The sequence below is a fragment of the Oreochromis aureus genome, linkage group 6 (genome assembly GCF_013358895.1).
Source record: "Oreochromis aureus strain Israel breed Guangdong linkage group 6, ZZ_aureus, whole genome shotgun sequence".
NCBI lineage: Eukaryota > Metazoa > Chordata > Actinopteri > Cichliformes > Cichlidae > Oreochromis > Oreochromis aureus.
The window spans coordinates 14138928-14157915 of NC_052947.1; the positions used below are offsets into that span (position 1 = coordinate 14138928).

At 43.6% G+C, this 18988-nt stretch overlaps 1 protein-coding gene, 1 long non-coding RNA gene and 3 other non-coding genes across 5 annotated transcripts in view; all 5 read right to left on the bottom strand.

Moving 5' to 3' along the window:
• Positions 1 to 690: 690 nt before the first annotated feature.
• On the bottom strand, positions 691 to 3402 carry LOC116312404. The gene is made up of 5 exons (XR_004198874.2): positions 3251 to 3402; positions 1538 to 1675; positions 1235 to 1315; positions 989 to 1028; positions 691 to 844 (listed from the first exon to the last, which is right to left on the bottom strand). It is a non-coding gene; the product is annotated as an uncharacterized LOC116312404 (long non-coding RNA).
• Positions 1109 to 1197, bottom strand: LOC116312416. The gene has a single exon (XR_004198876.1). It is a non-coding gene; the product is annotated as a small nucleolar RNA SNORD60 (small nucleolar RNA).
• On the bottom strand, positions 1400 to 1488 carry LOC116312417. The gene has a single exon (XR_004198877.1). It is a non-coding gene; the product is annotated as a small nucleolar RNA SNORD60 (small nucleolar RNA).
• A 2265-nt stretch (positions 3403 to 5667) lies between the features above and the next one.
• The window catches only part of si:dkeyp-9d4.3 (caskin-1), a 49489-nt gene continuing 36168 nt past the window's right edge, over positions 5668 to 18988 (bottom strand). The window contains exons 14-21 of the mRNA XM_039614126.1: positions 18557 to 18624; positions 16323 to 16430; positions 15687 to 15788; positions 15421 to 15559; positions 12738 to 13540; positions 12005 to 12662; positions 9871 to 10492; positions 5668 to 7641 (exon numbers count right to left, since the gene is read on the bottom strand). Of these exons, the coding sequence (XP_039470060.1) occupies positions 7545 to 7641; positions 9871 to 10492; positions 12005 to 12662; positions 12738 to 13540; positions 15421 to 15559; positions 15687 to 15788; positions 16323 to 16430; positions 18557 to 18624 (2597 nt within the window). The 3' untranslated portion in view covers positions 5668 to 7544. The remainder of the gene's footprint in view (positions 7642 to 9870; positions 10493 to 12004; positions 12663 to 12737; positions 13541 to 15420; positions 15560 to 15686; positions 15789 to 16322; positions 16431 to 18556; positions 18625 to 18988) is intronic.
• trnap-cgg lies at positions 17584 to 17655 on the bottom strand. Its single transcript has one exon. It is a non-coding gene; the product is annotated as a tRNA-Pro (tRNA).

An 18988-nucleotide genomic window follows, 5' to 3' on the forward strand; every position in this document is an offset into this window, starting at 1 on the left:
GAAAAAAAAAAAAAAAAAAGCACCAGCGCCTGCTTTGACAGTCAAACGAGAGCCGGAGCAGACGCACCTGTATGGAAATCCGAGCACGCAATGAGCCTCAGCGCAGGCAGGGAAAACGCAAATGAGTCGCTCCGAAGGGAAAACACGCAGGGAGGTCATTTTCTATTCATATGACCGGAGGCCGTGTCCGTTTCTCCTCCGAGGCCCCCACAGAAAGTACCAGAACAGTACTTTGATTTTTTTTCTTTACTCTCTCAGCTCTGGTACAGACCATCAAAAAACACCTGACCTCTAATCTAAACACGTTTTGACCGCTTTAAACTTATTTTAACCTTCATCACACTGATGGATGCTTCATCTTTCCCAAGAACACTTTGACATCTGCATGGATTGAACAGCAGATTCTTAATTAGTCACCCTGCTGTACCTCCCAGTGCACAGCTGTGATTTTAAATATCCAGAAGATGGTCTAGTATGACTGGACTGCAGCTGTACCCGCTTTGTTCTTTACTCTTGGGATGGTGCACCTGTGGTATCAATTTCTAAATCCTGCGTCACCTCATTCTTGAATTCACAAACTCCGGTATCCACACCATCCACCCATGGTGGATTATTTTTGGCATAAATCTACATTTTTTGGCTTTAATCAGGCATCAGAATTTCAATACAATGACACCACCACACAGACCATTCAGAAAACGAGTTAAACTTTTATTTGGCAAATTTGAAAAAGTATTTTTAAATAACTTAATAAAACAACATCCTCCTGTCCCATAAAATCATCTGTGTTGGGTTCGTCCTGTGAGCAGCTTCCCCATCTGGTGACGACATTTGAATACAACACCTGAAAGACACACATACGCATTCATGTGAGTGACAGGAGGAGAAAAGCAAAACAAGCCATGAGCTGCAAGTTCTCATACACGAGGTGTTGAGTGTTTCTCGTCACTGGCTCTCCCAAATGCATCGCATATAAACAAAGACTTACCGTAAAGAAACTAGATCACCATCTGCCATCCTGAGTCGGGCTGTAAACAAGAGGAGCAGCTCAGTTATTATTCACATAAAGACATTCGTAGCATCACATGGTTTTACAGGATTACTCCAAAAGCCTCAGAGAAAAGCTGGAATCAGGAGCTGAAGCTCAGCTCTCATAGTAGGTGTCAGAAAAGTTTATTTAGTTTGTCATCACAGGCTGAAAATGTTCGAGTACCAGCATCTTATACAGACTCACCTGATCTCAGACCAGCATGAAAACCTCTTTCTCAGGACCATGTGGCAAAATACAGCCTTCTTCCAGTCACCGTCCTCTCACCTGGAGAAAACAGTATTTTTTTTTTTTTTTAAAAGATGGAGGCAACGTGGTAATTTATCATAAAAACATTTATCATAAATAACTGAGCCTCAGAGAAAAGCTAGAATCAGGAGCTGGAGTTCAGCTCTCATAGTAGGTGTCAGAAAAGTTTATTTAGTCTGTCATCACAGGCTGGAACCGGTTCGTTTGTTAAGTGAAGAAGAAAGAAGTAAAAAGGCTCACCAGCTGTTTTCTTCTTGCTCTGCTTTCATCTCCAGGTGATCACATTGTTCTCCGACTGCATTCAGCCAGCCTTCAGTCTGCTAAACAGCCCTGTGCATTCTCCAGCCTCTGCACTGTCATCCAATCCCACCGTGAAGGCTGAAAAACAATTAGACACAAACACAATGATCTTAATCATGAGCAAAAGGCACTTCATGCACTTTGGAAATTGATTACTGGAGCCTCAAATGACTTGCAAATCTTGCTTTGTTGTAGTAAAACAGGCTGAAAGGCACATTTGTAAAGGCCGCATGGCAGAAGGAGCTTTTTATTTTAACAGAGACAAATCCAAACGCCCCCCAAAACCTTTTAACCAACCGCTACGAGTCAGTATTCAACACAATGTGTGGCTTCAGCCTTCAGATATATATAAAACATTTTCCAAAATGTGTGTTTTAGAGCAAAATTCTCTCTTATCTTCAATTAGTAAAATGTACAGAGTTCTACACTTCCAGATCATTTATACTGATGATACTGGCCTGTCACGATATACATACCAGCATGCATCCTTGATTCAAAAACAAAATCAACAACACACTGCAGAAGACGATGTGTGTAGTAATTCAGAAATTGTGTCATGAGTTTGTCCAGCAGTATCTGCAACATGTAGCATAAACTGTATATAAAAGAAGGACACAGTCAGTGACACTTTGCCTTTATGACACCTCAAGCTAAAGATTTCTGGCATTACCATTATTATTATTATTAATAATAATAATTTATTTTTAAACCAGACACCGTTTGTAAAGAGCACATCTGACTGCGAGACTCATGGGCCTATTATACTCGCCCTCATTTGCTGAAGTGTCGTCACATCCACTGTCGCATGCCACACTTTGGCGTCGTGCGGGCTGGTTGGCACATCTCAGTTTTTTTAAAGCCTTGCATGAGAGCTACCGCCACCGTGTTGAAAATCCAAGTGTACGATTGCGTCACCTTCAATAATGAAATAAAACCCTTCTCTGGTTCCAGTGTTGATGTCTACAACCATGGTGTAGCAGTGGCAACATCGCAGTGTGTACTCAAACCCTTGCTGTTGGTATAAATGCTACAGAGCTGTGGCGACATCGCCATTTGAGCACCACATAACCACTCCAGCAAGTATAAAGGGCCCCTAAGCAGGTCCACTGTAAAGCATATCCTGCTTCATCAGGTTTATTAGCAATGAAACAAACTCATCAGGAAAATGTTTGCTTCTTTCCTCTGACCTCAGTAATGTGGTCATTTTTGCATAGATGTCCCCCTGCTGACAATTAGGCAAAAGTGCAGCTCTAAGGCATTTAATAACTTTTCAGGCACCAATGTTATGTTCCTCTTTTATAAACAGTCTATGACATGTATCAGGCTAAATGCACACAGCTGAACTTTCATAATCAGAAAAAATGCATTAATTAAATGCTTAATGAGTGAATCGGGGAATCTTTTCCTTTGCGAAGAATTGCGTAAAATTGAGAATTGAGCAGCAACTGGTTCCACAAAGATGTGAAAACCATGACTCTTAAAAGTAATTTTAAAGAATAGCTAAATGTATCCTACATTTAGCTAAAGTGTTGCTTAATCCTGTGAATGCACTTTAAAAATCGGAGCACAAGTTTTACTTCATCACCACATGGTTGCACGTGCTTGCGATGTAAGTCGCTGTGCACCCCTTCCACGTGCAGACCCAGTACTCACCTCGTTCACTCTTAATCGCAGTCCTTTGAAGTATTTAGCGAAGCAGACCAGATCGTTTCGGCCTTTTTTGCTTCCATGTTGTGTGTTTATAGTATAAAGTCTTCACAGGTCCACCATCTGCTCGGGCTGAGAGCGAAAAGACCCGCGTGCCTGCCTGAAGTCCCTCACATACCCTCTCAGGGTTAAAGCCCCTCCCCCGTGTCCTATCATTTCCGGGGTAACTGTTAGCTGCAGAGCTAGCTTCATTGTTTCTGCTTAGGGGGGTCATTTTTTTGTCCCTGTTTTTGTTCACTGGGTCTTCATTGATATGTTGGTATAGGAACAACGAGTTATTTTAAACTGTAAGTAGAAACAAAGTTAACGCTGTCGGCATATACAAAACAAATTTCCCACGTGTGGGACTAATAAAGGTTATCTTATCTTATCTTATCTTATCTTATATTTCAGATGCGCAAGGTCCAAGGCATCATGGGACTTGTAGTTCCTGGTGGTCAACGAACCCTGTCAAGCCTGAACCATTACAACTGCCGTAAAATCCTTTTCTTTCTTTTTTTCTTTCCGTCTTACTTTCTTTCTTTTTTTAAATTGAGTGTTTATTGAAACTTCTGACTTTTTTGGCAATTTATTAGGACTTGACTTTTAGCCAGGAAATTAAGAAAATTCAAGTATCACTTGTTAATAGTTTGTAAAAAATATATATTTAGACCTTTAACTCCCAGCAGGCATGATAACATAACAGAACAATGTAGATAAACTCAAAAAGTGCAACCACGGATAAACCCAGCCTGCATGTGACTGAGGCAAGTCAGCATCTTTTAATCAGCTGGGCCTCTGTACCCGTGTGCACACGTCACATGTAGAAAGCCATGTTAACAACAAACACCTGTCTGAAAGTGTAAAATCTCACTGAGAATAATACCATTAATCATGTACTGGAATTTTCATTGGGTGAACAAAAGGTGTGGCTCCTATGGTGCAGTGAAAAATCAGTGCTGCACAGGAATGTGCCTGCAATTTTTTATTTATTTATTTTTTTACACGATTTGAAGGTTATAAAAACTGGCCTGTCACCTTATTTGTAGTTTTACCTGTCAACAGCAATATCTGCAATATACCATATTTAATTGTAGGTAACTAGCGAGATCTGCGGAATATAGAAACAATATAGTAATAAGACTGGATATATAATATAATGTTGACTGCAGACTCACTTTGTTAGGTGCACCTGTTTAACTGCTTATTAATGCTGACATCTAATCAATCACAGTGCAGCAACTCAGTGCATTAGGCATTTAGACATGGTTAAGATGACCTGCTGAAGTTCAAACTGAGCATTGGAACAGAGAAAAAAGCTGATTAAAGTGACAAAGCATGGTTGTTGGTGCCAGACAGACAGCAGATATTTCAGTAACTGCTTATCTACTGGGATTTTCCCATACAGCCATTTCTAGAGGTTACAGAAAATGTTCTGAAAAAGAAAAAATATTCAGTGAGAAGCAGATCTCTGGGTAAAAATACCTTTTTGATGTCAGAGTGTGTGATGAATGCTATGAAGAAGAGCATCTCTGAATGCACAACACCTCGAACCTGGAAGCAGATGGGCAGCAGCAGCAGAAGACCACACCGGTTGTCACTTCTGTCAGCTAAGGAAAGGAAACTGAGGCTGCAATTCACTGAAACTGGTCAGGAACATTATGCAGGATGGGTCCATGAGTCCTCCATTAGACACGTCATTTCCTTCATCCTGGTGTTTTCTTCTGCTGCAGGTTGTGGTTTGTTTGGGGGGGGGGGTTCCTTTGTTTTTTTTTTTTGTTTTTTTGCAGTTTCTGCATATTCAAAACCTCTCACACACATCTCCGGTAATTTCAAGCACTGTAAAGCTCACTTAAGTTATAGAGTCTGACTGAAAAACAAAGGCCAGGACAACATTTCCTTAAGATTAGTTGGCAAACAATCACCAACATTTCTAACGGGGGTAATGACCCCTGTGTCCCCACTGAAATCCCCACATATGCCAAGGACATTTTCTTCTTTTTTTCAGTTTCTTTCCACATTGCTTAAATTTCTGTATCACACTTCCGTGAGTAGAAATAGCCAAAATACACATTACCTGTTCAGTTATATTTTATCGCTGTACGCTCTGGTTTGGGTAGGTAATAAATCTTGTTCTGCAATTTATAACAATATTTTGCCTGAAAATTCAATGCATTCGGTCTTAAAAATGGAGACAGATTCACTTAGTCAGGTTTCTTATTCTTTTGGAGAGGATTCCCCCAGGGGAGCAGAGGCTGTCAAAGCAGCAAAATTATTGACAGAGGATTTTCCACTGACGTGTTCTGCCATTGTGTGCGGGTGAAGTGACTCGGGCGTAATCAGGCCTGCTGTAGAAGGCGAGATGCAAAAGAACAACTGCGAAAGAGTAGCATCCGGTTTAATTTTTTTTTTTCTTACATTTATTCTCATCACAGCTGTACAGGAATGCATCGTCACAGCAGAAACACAACCTAAACCCAACCAACATGGCACAACAGCCGTCACAACACATCCAGAACTCAACCAGAAGCTCACCTCAATGCCTACAGCCATTATCGTTATTGTTATTATTAATAGTATTCACATAGATCCATCTGTCTCTCAAATATATCATCTTTGTTTTCAAAGAGCATAAAAATACAAGTGGACTCTTCATTGGGGGATGAACACTGGTGGTTGATCCACTGTCTGGCTAACACTGGGGGGGGGGGGCTCTGAGTGGGCCACTAAAAACCAGGGATTCAAGGAGGAGCGGAGCCAACTTATTACAGCTTACGGGGGGGCTTACATGGGCTGGTTTAAATGGGGTAGACAAGCTGACTAATTTTAGAGGTCGTATATAGATTCTATTCAGACATCACAGATACAAAAGGGCTTGTAAGGAACCCGAAAAAAAACAATAAATATGTTAAAGTATGGAACAAAAAACAAACAAACCAAAAAATGAATATATGAAGAACACTACGAAGGCACAGAGAGATGTAGAGTTAACAAACCAGACACAGAGGGAGATTGTAAAAAAACAAAAAGTGGGGGAGACGAGATTCAAGGTGGGCCAATTAGAGGCAGTTTCACTAACCAACACTAGAGGGAGCCATAACAGCTCAAATACCCAGGTATACTATAAACTCTATGTATGTATACTGGATGTACTATATAAAGCATTGAAATATAGGTTTATCTTTTATAAACACTGTTCACTGCAGCAGGACAAAGGGATATACCGCATGAGTGGGCTTGTAAATATTTATATATATATATGTTCATGTGTGTGGTGTGTGTATGCGTGTGTGTGTGTGTGTGCAGATTTATTTTCAAGCAAACCTCCGCAGCTGGAGTTAACCGCCAACAAAGCTGAAGACTAGCAAGATGTAATAAGTGTGTGTGTGTGTGCGTGCGAGTGTCTCAAAACTCATGGACACACATCTATATCATCTTTCTGATCATTACAACAACTACTGTACGAGAGGGAGGACACTGACGTGAGCATCAGCAGGGACTACACACGACAACGACGACGACAACGGCAACGGCAGCAACAACAACAACAACATGAACAGAGACGACACACAGGGAGTCAGGAAGTCCGGCTAACCACAATCCTCCACTGGAACAGAAGAGAAATAGAGGCTACGAGTTGACTGGAAAAATGCATCCTTTTGACGCTGCAGGAGCGAGTCGGGCTCAGAAAGCGGCCCGCCTCTCTCCCCGTGTGCTTTTATAAATCTTCTCAGACGTCTCATCAGTATCTACCTCGTCTATCTATGTATCTAGCTATCTATCTATCTCCCTGTCAGACGGATTGTGTGCTTATTTCGCAAGCAATATGCTTATCTGCTGTCTCCCTGTCTGACTGAGTCAGCATGTCGGTCCAAGTCTGTAGAGATCAAAGGATGAGGAAAATGATTGTGCTTCTCATGGTCCACACAGCCATCTGAGGCCGAGTGGCAGCGGAGGCGGCGGCGGTGGCGGCGACATGCTGAGCTGCAGAGGTCAGAGGTTGTGTCGGAGCGGCCTCCTTGCACCAGGAGGCGTACTAGAGCTACTGCACCAGACAAAGAGGACTCCCTCCCCCCCTCTCCCCTCATCAGTACTGTACAAGGCTACATGAGAAAGCGCTCACGCACGCACGAGGGGGCGCACGCTCGAACACACGCTCTCCGCGCCGGCACTGAGCCTTGGGAGAGTTTTCTTACACCTACGCATGATGGGGGGGGGGCGAGGGAAAGGGCTTGTAGGAAAATGAGATGCGTGCAGCAGATCAGTCCAGCATCGCATCCAGTTGGTCTGCCAAGTCGTCAAACATGCTGCCAATGTCGTCCAAGATGGAGACTGTTGCTTTTTTTCCGGAGAGAGAGCTGGAAGTTGGGCGAGAATAAAAGAAGGGTTCGGTTAGTGCTGAGGCATACAGCAAAGAATCAGAGATGGAAAGTGGAGGGATTTGAGAGGATGCAAATATCTAACACTGATCGCACATTAGCTGCTCTTCGACCCTCTGTGACCTAAGTTGTCACCGGTGATGACCTCTAACCCCAGGCAATAAGAATATGTGATTTTTGTTTGTTTGGTTTTATTAAATTTTTAAGTTCAAGATAAAGGTTTGGCAGTCAGGGAACAAAGAAAGTAATCATAGCAAAAGTTTTTCACATTTCTTTCAAAATACAGGGTTAAGGTCTCATTTCCACATATAAGGACTCAGACCTCAGACAGCTAACATTCCAGCTCCTAAGTTTAAATTCCGTGCGATGTTGGATTAAGTGGTTGTGCAAACTGTCTGCAGCATTTACGAGTGCTGCTTCTTGCACGCGCCCTCACAAAAAACCACATGGAGTTATATCCAGAGGTGTGAATGTGTGTGAAGCAGATTACTTCCTGTTGCATGCTGCATGTCAGACAGTCCTGACCTAATTCTCCCAAAACTGTCATAAGTTCATGTGTTTAAGCTTGTTCTGTGTTGTGCTTATTCACTTGGTATCAGATCGATACCAAGTGAATACAGGGCCAGTATTACCGATACCAGCATCAACACTAATGCTTTCAATTATACATAATACTTTTAACTTAGAGTAGTGTGTCATGATTTATGAGGTGAGTCATCTTCAGTTTGCAAATTCTGAACACACTTTGCTGACTACTAATTTAAAGATTTAAATAAGCTATAGGCTATAAATAAAATAGACGTGACAGTCAACACAAAAAAGTTGAGACATTTTTCAAAGTGCATGTCTGAGGAATATTTTTCATTTCCCCAAAATAATTTATTTAACACAGTTCATTGAGCTACATACTTAACTTAGAGGATAGAAGCAAAGTATAACTCTTACCCTGATAGTATTGATCCAATACCAATACCAGTGTCGGATCGATACTATTGATAATATTTGCATCGATCCGCCCACCTCGAGTTGAAGCAGCTAAAGATGCCAGAGGAGTCAGTTGGATAGTTTCAGCTGGTAATATCTGATTTTTTTCCACCTAGCAAGTTTAAGTTTTCCTTCTAATTTTGGTCTCCATGAATTCCAAAACCCATTTGGCTACATAGCTATTCGATGCTCTGTTATATCTAACAGCAACCTTCTAGCTTTGTTGTCCTGTCATTAATGATAGTGGTGCAGTCGGCCATTCTTGGATTCACAACGCCTCCCTGAGTGGACTCGCAGCGTTTAATCCCCTGCACTGTTTTTGGTCTTCTTCCTGACAGCCTCACTGCTTTGCTGTTCACTTTCCTTACAGTGAATCACAGAGCTGTTTTTAAAACAAAGGGAGTGTTTACCACGGCCGCTGCTTCACATTTAAATCATTACGATCAAAACGCGGCGCAGCTTTGTTTGTGAAGCAGCTGCAGGAAATGCAATTTCATTGTCCGTTTGTGTGCGCGACAAACATACCCAAACGCACAAGCAAACCCTGGCTGGGTCCAGATTTTTGAATTCCTCCACTTGATCAACTGAGGGGGAATGAGTTGATGATATTAAACGAAAACAAATTTGGATCGCTGTTTTAAAGCAACTCATTGGATTAGAATAAAAGTGCTGCTTTATATCCTTCTCCTTCTTTGCCTTTTTCAGCTGCACTGGAATAGCTGCTGATAGCTAATGGGGAAAAATATATATATATATATATATTTTTAAACAGGAAGGGGATATATATAAAATATATATCCCCTTCCTGTTTTAGTTTTCCTTCCTGTTCATATCTTGTATCAAGATATGTCAGGGATTAAATATCTGTAACCTGGTAGAAAGGGGAGTTTCACTGGTTGGGCCCGCTTAAGATCAATGGCTACATCCATGTTTTGTACTGTCTATACTCAAACCAGGAGTGTGTGTATATTTCTCACAATCTTGAGCTATTTGCTCGAAACAAAAGAGCTTGATGTCAACACGAGCCTCGGGAGTCCTTTCTGTACAGCACTAGCACTTCCATTACACTGAAGCCTGTAATAAGCTGTCATAATTTGCAGCTCTACATCGCGTAAAGTTATTTATGATCTAATCCCTTTGTCATTAGGTTGGGTGCCAACATGCAGTCCCAATGAATATAAATCTCCTTTCAGTGGCAAAATGAGATTTGCTTCCAGTACTCACTCATTTTGTGTGTCCTCCTCTTTGATCTGATGCTCCACAGCCTCCAGAGCTGCAGCCAAAGAGGCGCTGGTCTCCTCCAGCCGATGCTGAACCTCTCCCTCCTGCTCTCCTTCCCCTGCTCGACTCTCTACCTTTTCGCTCTTTGAGGACTTCTTCTCCAGCTCCTTCAAAGCCCCGTCCTCGGCTCTGCTTCTCTCCTCTTCCTGCTCTTTGTGCCTCCTGTGCTCTCGCTCTCTCCTCCTTTCCTCTTCATCCCGCCTCCTATCCTCTTCCTCCTCCACTTCCCGCAAGCCCAACAGGTCGATGGAGAGACCGGTGATCGAGGAGCGTGGAGGTTTGACGGGGTGCGGTGAGGGAGTGGACGGACTCTGGGCTGGAGAAGGGGAAGTGAGAGGGAGCCCGGGTGAGAGGCAGGGAGCGGAGGGGGTGTCGGGAGCTGGAAGAGGGGCGGCAGAGAGTGGAGAGGAGGGTTTGGGGGCCGGGGTGGGGCTGGCTGCAGCCGGGCTGGTAGCGGCGGGGCTCGGGCTCATGGTTGCTGAAGCTACTATTGCTTTGCCGGGTTTAGGTGCTGTCGGAGGCCCACGCGGCTTCGGGGACACGGGGGGAGGGACACGCTTCGACTCTGCTCAGAGAGAATCACAAAGAACGACGTCATTTTTCTCACGTATAGATGATATCTATTTCTCTGAAGAATCAAAACAATGAGAGCTTTGCTGTTATCGATTATTCATTTTTTAAAAATGTTTTAGTCTTTGAGCACCTTTGTTTCCTGGCATAGTTTACTTGCCTGGTTTTTAACTTACGGAGCAACAGAAAAATTTCAGTTTTTAATACTAAATGGCCACTTTATGAGGTTTTGACCTATGTGCTAACACAAAGTGTCAGCTAATCGAGTGGCAGCAAATCCAACATGTCCTGAAATGATCAGCACGACCTGCTCAACTTCAAACTGAGCAGGAAAGAGAAAGAAAGAAGATTTAGGTGGCTTTTGATGTGGGATGTTTGTTTGTTGGCGCTTGGTCTGATGACTTCAGTAGCTGCTGGGATTTTCCCCACACAACCATCTCTATGGTTTACAGAGAATGGTCTGAAAATGGAAAATATCTAGCCAGCTGCAGTTCTCTGGGAGAAAAAGCTTTGTTGATGTCACAGGTCAGAGTGCTTTGAGTTAACAGGAAGTCAACAGTAACTCAAATAACCACTCGAGTGTAAAAGAGCACCTCTGAACACAGCGAGGGATCACAACTGTAAACGCTTATGTAGCCACCGCATGTAATGAATTCTAACTCTTTTAACAATCACTGATTTCATGCAGAATAAAAGGTTACACATAAGGCAGGATGTCTTTGCATTAAATGACATCAATTTAAAAACAATGTTTGTCATGAATATGAACAGATGTTAATGACACTTATAATGATCTTTAAATTAAGGTAACACAGAAAATATTGGAGGACCTTTTATACTTGCTGTACTCAACTATGCAATGTGTGTTATAAGCCAAGTTAAATAATATTAACTATATTTTTTTTTAAACATGTGGGTAGTGAGCTGTATGTGTCTGAGTTTAGAACAGAAGAAAAATTGTCCCATCGTTTTTTTTTGGTTCTTCCTGTGAAATGGGAGTTTTTCTTCCCTACTCTCGCCAAATGCTTGCTCATAGGGGGTCGTCTGATTGTTGGGATTTCTCTGTTTGATTGTAGAGTCTTTAACATATAATATAAAGCTCCTTGAGGCGACTGTTGTTGTCATTTGACCTTGACTTTCATTGTTAGTGCCCAAGGTCAAAAAGTTTTAAGAAACCATATCCAGTATTATATAATATGAAAGGCCATTAAGGGAGCTATACAACGCACTTTTTGTTTTTTCAATACGACACGGCGTCATCAACATAAGATGACGCCATAACAGGCTGATATCAGCATGTTGTAATAAAAACATCATAAAACATCAAAGGTTTTATGGGGGGAGTTGTGTGTTCTTCTTTTCTGTCTCTGTTTCTACTTTCTCCATCAAATAAAGGTAGAAATTAATGTCATATGTAGAAATTAATAATTAAATGCCCTAAGTATAGGATTTTGATTTTTGACACAGAAGTTAAATTCAGTGACCGTGTTTTGTGTGTGCATCTCACCGGGGCTCTGGGCCAGCTCAGCAGTGTCAGGCCCGGGTATGGGGACCCTACGAGTCGGGGTCGGGGGGTCAGCTTGCGGCTTCTTCAGGGTGACAGTGGATGGTTTGGGTGAAACTGGTGGCTTCAGAGACTTCCTAGCTTCCATCCACTCACAGCTCTCTTTGTTGGTCTCCGTCCTCTCGGAGACCTCAGACACCGGCCTCCGCCTCAGGATCACGCCACCGTTCTGCTGCAGCTCGCTTTCAATTTTACGGCAGCTATCTATTTGACTGATAGGAGAATCTGATTGGTTATTGCTTTCAATGAGATGCTCCGTGTGCTCAGCCGTGCGTGGCCTCCTGCGTATGGTGTCAGAGCCAGTAGTCATGGTAACGACAGTGGTAGACACAGATGCAGGAGCTTCAGAGTCCGCAGCCACAGGACGCGGCTTCCTCCGGAGCGTCGCTGTGCCGTCTGTGATCTCTGATGCTGAGGTGAGCACCGTGGAGCGGGGCCGAGGCTCGGGGCGTCGCGGGACCGGTTGCTGAGGTAATTGGTCAGACTGATCTCCGGGTAGGCCTTCGGGTCCACTGATGGTCCTGCGGCGATTTAAAACATCATCTTCTTCAGATCCGAGACCTCCTGCGCCTGCCTGGCGACGAAGAAGCGGCGGACTCACCTGCAGATCACATCACTGTTAGACATACAGCCCAAAAAACTCATACATTTAACTCTCACAGTCACTGTCACCCACCTGCAGGTAGTTGGTGCTGCTTCCCAGATTCTTCGGCAGGGTTTTGGTTCCACTCACGATGGATGTTTCCAGCATGGCCGCGAGGCTGCGAACACTCCCAGAAGCCCCGTCTGACCTCTCCAAGCCTGCTGACTCCTGAGCCCTTAAAGCAGCTCCCAAGCTGCCGCAGTCACTAGCTCGCCGCTCTCGATAGGTTGGCAGCCCGAGCAGCCCCTCCACCTGCCCCTCGCCCTCCCCGTCACCCCCGGTAATGGAAGAACAGGATCGTTTAGGAGGTGTTGGGGGCCGACCTTTCCTACGGGGGCGGAGGGTGACAGATGACTGGCTGCGGTTAACAGTGACATCATTAGCGGCAGCGGTATGTGAAGAGCTGCTGCGGCACACGGTGGCATATCTAGAGTCTGATTCCGAGCCAATTAGACTGTGAGTTCTCCGTCGCTCTTCCTCCTCGTTGGGCAGCCGCAGCAGAGGTACTGCCGAGTCTCCTGTCGACTGCTGGGTGGATGGCCGCGGCCGAGCCCTGGGGGAAGCCTGCTGGGTCCGAGTGTGCGGGGGTGTTTGCGGTGGGGTTTGAGTCGGTGTATGGGGAGGGGTCTGTGTCTGTGTGAGACCTGGGCGAGGTTTGGCCAGAGGGCTGGGCACCCCGTCCCTCTGCTTCCTCGCCTCTTTCCGCAGCTCTGATGTGGTGCTGCCGCCCGGGCTGGATGGAGGTGTAGAGGGGCTCTGAGGAGGCTCAGAGCCACTTTCTCCTCTCTGAAGCTCCTTCAGTCGCTTTACTCCCAACATTATCTTCTTTTGATGACCTGAGGGTGGGGGGGAGTGTGGGGGAAAACAGAGGATTGTGAGAAGAGAATAAGCTATATTTACACTGCAAAGCTAGGAGAGAGTGGCATTTCTGCATATAAGCCACCATGAAATACAAATTTACATTTTCTTGAAAACTGCAAATCTTTAATGGCAACCTCATTCTGCGCTAGTCATGCAGATTAAAACTAACCCATAGGTTCACAGTTGCCAGACGTTGGACTGCTGGAGGGCTTTGGAACAATTCTCCCCGCCAAAAAGTTGAATAATAATTATATCTCTGTATAGGTTTTTTTTTTTTTTTAAACAGTATTATCCAACCAGAGTTCTCTGAGGTATCTAACTGTACTTTTGAAGTTGGAAAGTAAAACCCAGAGCATATATATGTGGAATGTGTAAATGCCTGTAATGTTTTAGTTATTCTCCTGTTGTGTTATTGGTGGGACCGTTGCTAAGCAGCGCTCAGTGTTCATATCCTGTCCTGCACCGTTTGAAACGTCTAAACATTAAAATGACTGGCTCACTTGCACACTGACAGCCACACGCAAACATGGCGCTAGTGCGGAAGCTCTTCGCGGTTTTTGACAAACTAAACCACAAAAACATTTGTAACATCAAACTCGATCAGACATTTAAATCAACCTCACACAGAGCTCAGAGCCAGCCACAAGCCAGCGGCCTCGGCATGAGCAAAGGATCACTGCAGTTAAGAGGCAAAGTCCTGTTATCTTGTTTTGTTATATGTAAAAGTCTTGAGCCACCCCTCAAACTTTTGTTTAATAATTTATTTTATTATAAAATAATATCTTGCATTGTAGAAAAGTTGTTTTTTTTTTGCTTGTATATGCTGAAAGTTATAGATTACAGCAAGAAAACTGGCAAAAGTCTGTATTGGCGTAAAATCATAGAAAATAACTGGAAATTTGAATCAGTCAAGAAAAGAAATGTCATTCAAAAACCACAAATCAACTGGCTCAACTGTGCCATTTATTTAATAATCTGTCAAAACAAAGGCCCCCTTTGAGTGATTGGGGGGGGGGCCAGACTGGGCTAATTAACCGACAGAGTGGAAGATGGAAAAAAATTCTATCTGAAGGATTTCTCTTCAACCTGCCTGTGAGCTCAAACAGGAAAATCAATCTTCTTTCCAACAGTGTCTTCCTGAAAGCCAGCAGATATAGACTTTTTGATCTGTAGGCATTTGAGTGAGAGGAGTGGCATTTAACTGTTCAATAGACTTCCATTATAATTTGATAAAGGATTTTTGGAGACAAGCAGAAGCAACCTCTGTTTTATCTTTCTTCATTGACCACATTTTTCCACACTAGAAACACAAATTTTGCAGAGCTACTTCTTGGGACTGTCACATTTTTTAAAGCAGGTAGATACCATTTACAGATTGGCTTTCTTCAGCGAGAGCAGTGCCGAGCCGATTTTTACATTTGTTTTGACAGCTGGTTACAATGAGTCACACAGAGCATCTTCACCAGGTGCAAACAATAGACGCTTAACAGGCTGAAGATGATGGGGCGCATAATCGTCTATTATCGTTTTATTGGTTCATTTGAATCTCAACGTTCCCTCTGTGACGCATTTATACGTTTGTTCACATTAAATTCTTGTATCTCTCCCACACAAATGGTTACACATGATTATAGAGAACAGCTTGAAATGCGACACATTTCAGCCAATTTAAAGCAATTGATCCATCTGTCTGTTCAAATCTAGGCAATTTTTAAACAACAAGCACAGAACAAAGACACTAAGCGCGACTAACAGGAACCCCGCTTCCTAATGAAGTCTTGCACTTTTCTATAGAACTTGTGTTGCTAAGTTATAATATGTTGCCTATAATCTTAATAATGACGTTTTATCTTACCGAGCTTAGTGATGCCAATCTCTCGCAGATCTTCAAGGCTGATGTCCGAGACAAAGTCAATGTTCTCATAACCATTCTGCACGAGTACCTGGTAGTACTGACTAAGGCCCAGGTGAGACAGCCAGTCTGCCAGATTAGCCTTGATTAAACACAAAGACAGACAGACACAGGCACAGTTATGATGCTGCGTGGGCTGGATGCGTCTGTGCTCTTGTGTTCGTCCGACCTCCTTATTCTAGATTGTATGCAGCAGCTAACGTCCTTACAGGCTTGTGGTCGGGCAGCCAGTCTGTGGAGGGCAGCTTGCTGATCTCTGATATTAACTTCTTTCGATGTCCGGGCTTCATGACCCCAATTGCCGTCAGATCCTTCAACGCAAAGCACACTCAGTCACATCATGAACTCACCACTTCTACTGGAGGTGTTTTTATTTTTATTTCTATTCAAATGTGAGCAGTTTTTACAGGCAACTCTGACATTTGCACACGTGATATTGAATATGCCTTCAGGAATATTTTGGCTTTGGATAATCTCTGATGAGTGTCGCCTGTCCTTTGGGGACGTTTACAACATAGCACTGTGTTTGCTTCAGCGCACACACACATACACACACACACAATCACATTAAAAAACACATTCAAGGACAAACACAGAGTAGTGTGTACAGCACAGACTGGAACACGCCGCCATGTGTGAACACAGGTATGTAAATGAAGCAGATGGAGCATGAGAAGTGACTGGTTGAGGCTCAGGACTCACACCGGGGGGGTCAGGTGACAGAGACAGGAGGGTCATGATGACATCATCCAGGTCAGTGGGGAGCTGATTTTTGAGAGCTGTGCTGGGCGGAGCCTTGACAGACAAGGGGCGGGACGTGAGGGGGTCAGGGGTCATGACCTTACCTCAGGGGTCATGCGGCTAATGGTGTCTAGATCATATCCCGCGGTGAGGAAGTGGGTGGTGTAGAACTGCAGCTGAAACTCACCCAGCCACGCCACTACTGCCTGCTTCTAGAACACAGAACACAGAGCGCTACTGCCTGCTTCTAGAAGAGTCCACAGGCCTCTTCTAGAGCCCGCTCTACAACACAGGAGAGAGGACTGTTCTAGAAGACAGCACAGACACATCTAAGGAAATTCCCAAATGGAGCCCTAGCCAGCAAGGAAAGGGAACCTACTCTGGAACACATGAAGGGGAGCTGTTCTAACTAAATAGGAAATAAAACATAAGAAGAATAATCCCTCCAATTATTCAAACTCTGCCTAAAATGACTTCAAGATTGTCAGGAATAATAATAATAATAATAGTTTTTCCAAATATAAATGTTTTACACCCACACAGCACTCGTGGTTATTCTCTAGGGTTTGTACAAACAGTAAGACACATTCTGGATAACAGATTACAAAGTAAGTGCAAATATAAGATGCCTGCTTGCTCCTAGTGTTAATTAGCCTCTTACGTTTTGAGATCTCTGCCACTGAGCTACATCCCACCATCATCTCAATTCATACTTTTTAGTCACATGACTGTTGCAGAGCACTACAGGGCAAAACACTGTCCCTGGGCAGGTCAATTAACAAATAGAAATACATAAAAGCACATCTTAAGTAAGCAAATTATACTCATACAAATATGTGGTTCCCTTTAGGGGTCGCCACACTGAATCATCTCACCCTATCCTTCGCATCCTTCTGTGTCACACCAACCCTCCTCATGTCCTTCTTCATTACATCCATGAACTTACTCTGTGTTCCTTCTCCTTTCCTCCTGCCTGGCAGCTCCATCTTCGACATCCTTTGTCCAACATATCCACTATCTCAGCCTTGCCTCTCTATCTTTGTCTCCAAGATGTTCAACCTGAGCCGACCCCCTCCATTCTGGTTAAAAACCTTGAAGTCCAGCACCTGTCTTTTTGTTATCCACATTATATGTCACAGCACGTCTCACTACTGCCCTGTAAGCCTTCAATTTTACTCTTCTAGCCTTTTGCCAAAAGGATCTTTACAAGCTTTCCTTTCTTTTTTTCATCTTCAGTGACCATCGTTAAACCAGACCTCTATGTAGTATGAAAATCTAATGTTTAACCTGGCAAATGTTTCACATAGCCCTCCCTATTGATTTGGACTTAGGTACCAGCACCTAGTTTGTGTGTGGATTAAATGAGGGCTCATCCGGGAGTTGAACCCGGGACCTCTCGCACCCGAAGCGAGAATCATACCCCTAGACCAATGAGCCAGTTACAGTCACAGTCCATCAGTTTCAGAATAACTGTATTGAACATTAGCAGTTTCAAGGCATTACTATGTTTATATAACATAAATCTTTTCATAACCTATTTCCATTTTCCAGTGGGCCAGATTGGAGTCTTTGCCTGCTGATTCTAGCCCTCGGGCATTTAAAAAACACACAAACACAACAAAACAGATCGACTGGCCCTAAAAAGAAAGCCCCACGAGCATTACTACGTGCTCTGCTGCTGGTTAATTAGAGCTGAGCAAACTGTTCACAACATAAATATATTTTCATTCCCCTTCCTTGTATTTAGTGATGACGGAAGTCTTCGTGGGAGAGATCTCAAAACTCTAAGCACCTAATGTTGTGACACTACACCCTTCCAGGGGAATTTGGGTTAAATACACCTTTAGGGGTCTAACAAAATAATCTTCTTTAAATCACCGGTAAACATGTGTTATATTTTCAGCGGTGTTCATGTTATAGAGCGCTGCGTGAGGTCAGTGAGGAAACGCTAAGACGCAGCACGCAGATCAGCCCTGAGCTCCACAGAACACGCAGCACTGCCAGCAGCATGTGGGTGTCTCAGTGCGGTGTGAGGGCAGGGGAGGGAGGGAGGGAGAAGGGAGAGGGAGAGGGGGGAGGGACAGAAGGCAAGACAGCAACTGACTCCTCGATGTGTCTGTCACTCTGCCTGTCTCCATGGTGACACACTCGCATGCCCAGCCTCAGCGTGCCATCTTTTCAGGTGCAACACAACCACCGTGTTTCCCACTGAAACCCCACCATTGCAGACGTTCTTTCTGCTACTTGAGAAGAACCAGAAGCAAACGGAAAAATGGAAGCACCGGAATGAATCAATCCACCGAAAAAAAAAAGAAAAGAAAAATAAGACACAACTCACTTTCCCATCATCCTCTTCGGCCTTCCGTTCAAACGAGCGCTGCTCGTGAACCGTGCTGCTGGAAGAGCCTTAAGGTTGAAGTGATAAACAAAGGCAAAGAGGAAAGACAAAGAATAAATCACATTACTCTCAACAATTTTCATTTTTCTGTTAATTACACCTTACAGCTAGTTGTTTACAAAACACCCGCCTATTTATTATTTCTAGTGAGTTTTTTAAGAAATTAACGGCTTCCTGTGAAATCGTGGTCCTTTGAAATCTACCATCACTAAACAGCTGTTCTAGGAAATTAACTGTACTTCAAAGAAACCTAAAAAAAATCAGAAACAGTAACTTATCTCCTAATTGTTTGCTTTTCGAAACGCTGCAAAGCCAAGAAATGGTATTATGTGGTGATCTAAAGGATTCTTATGTGGGAGAAGCACAGGAGAA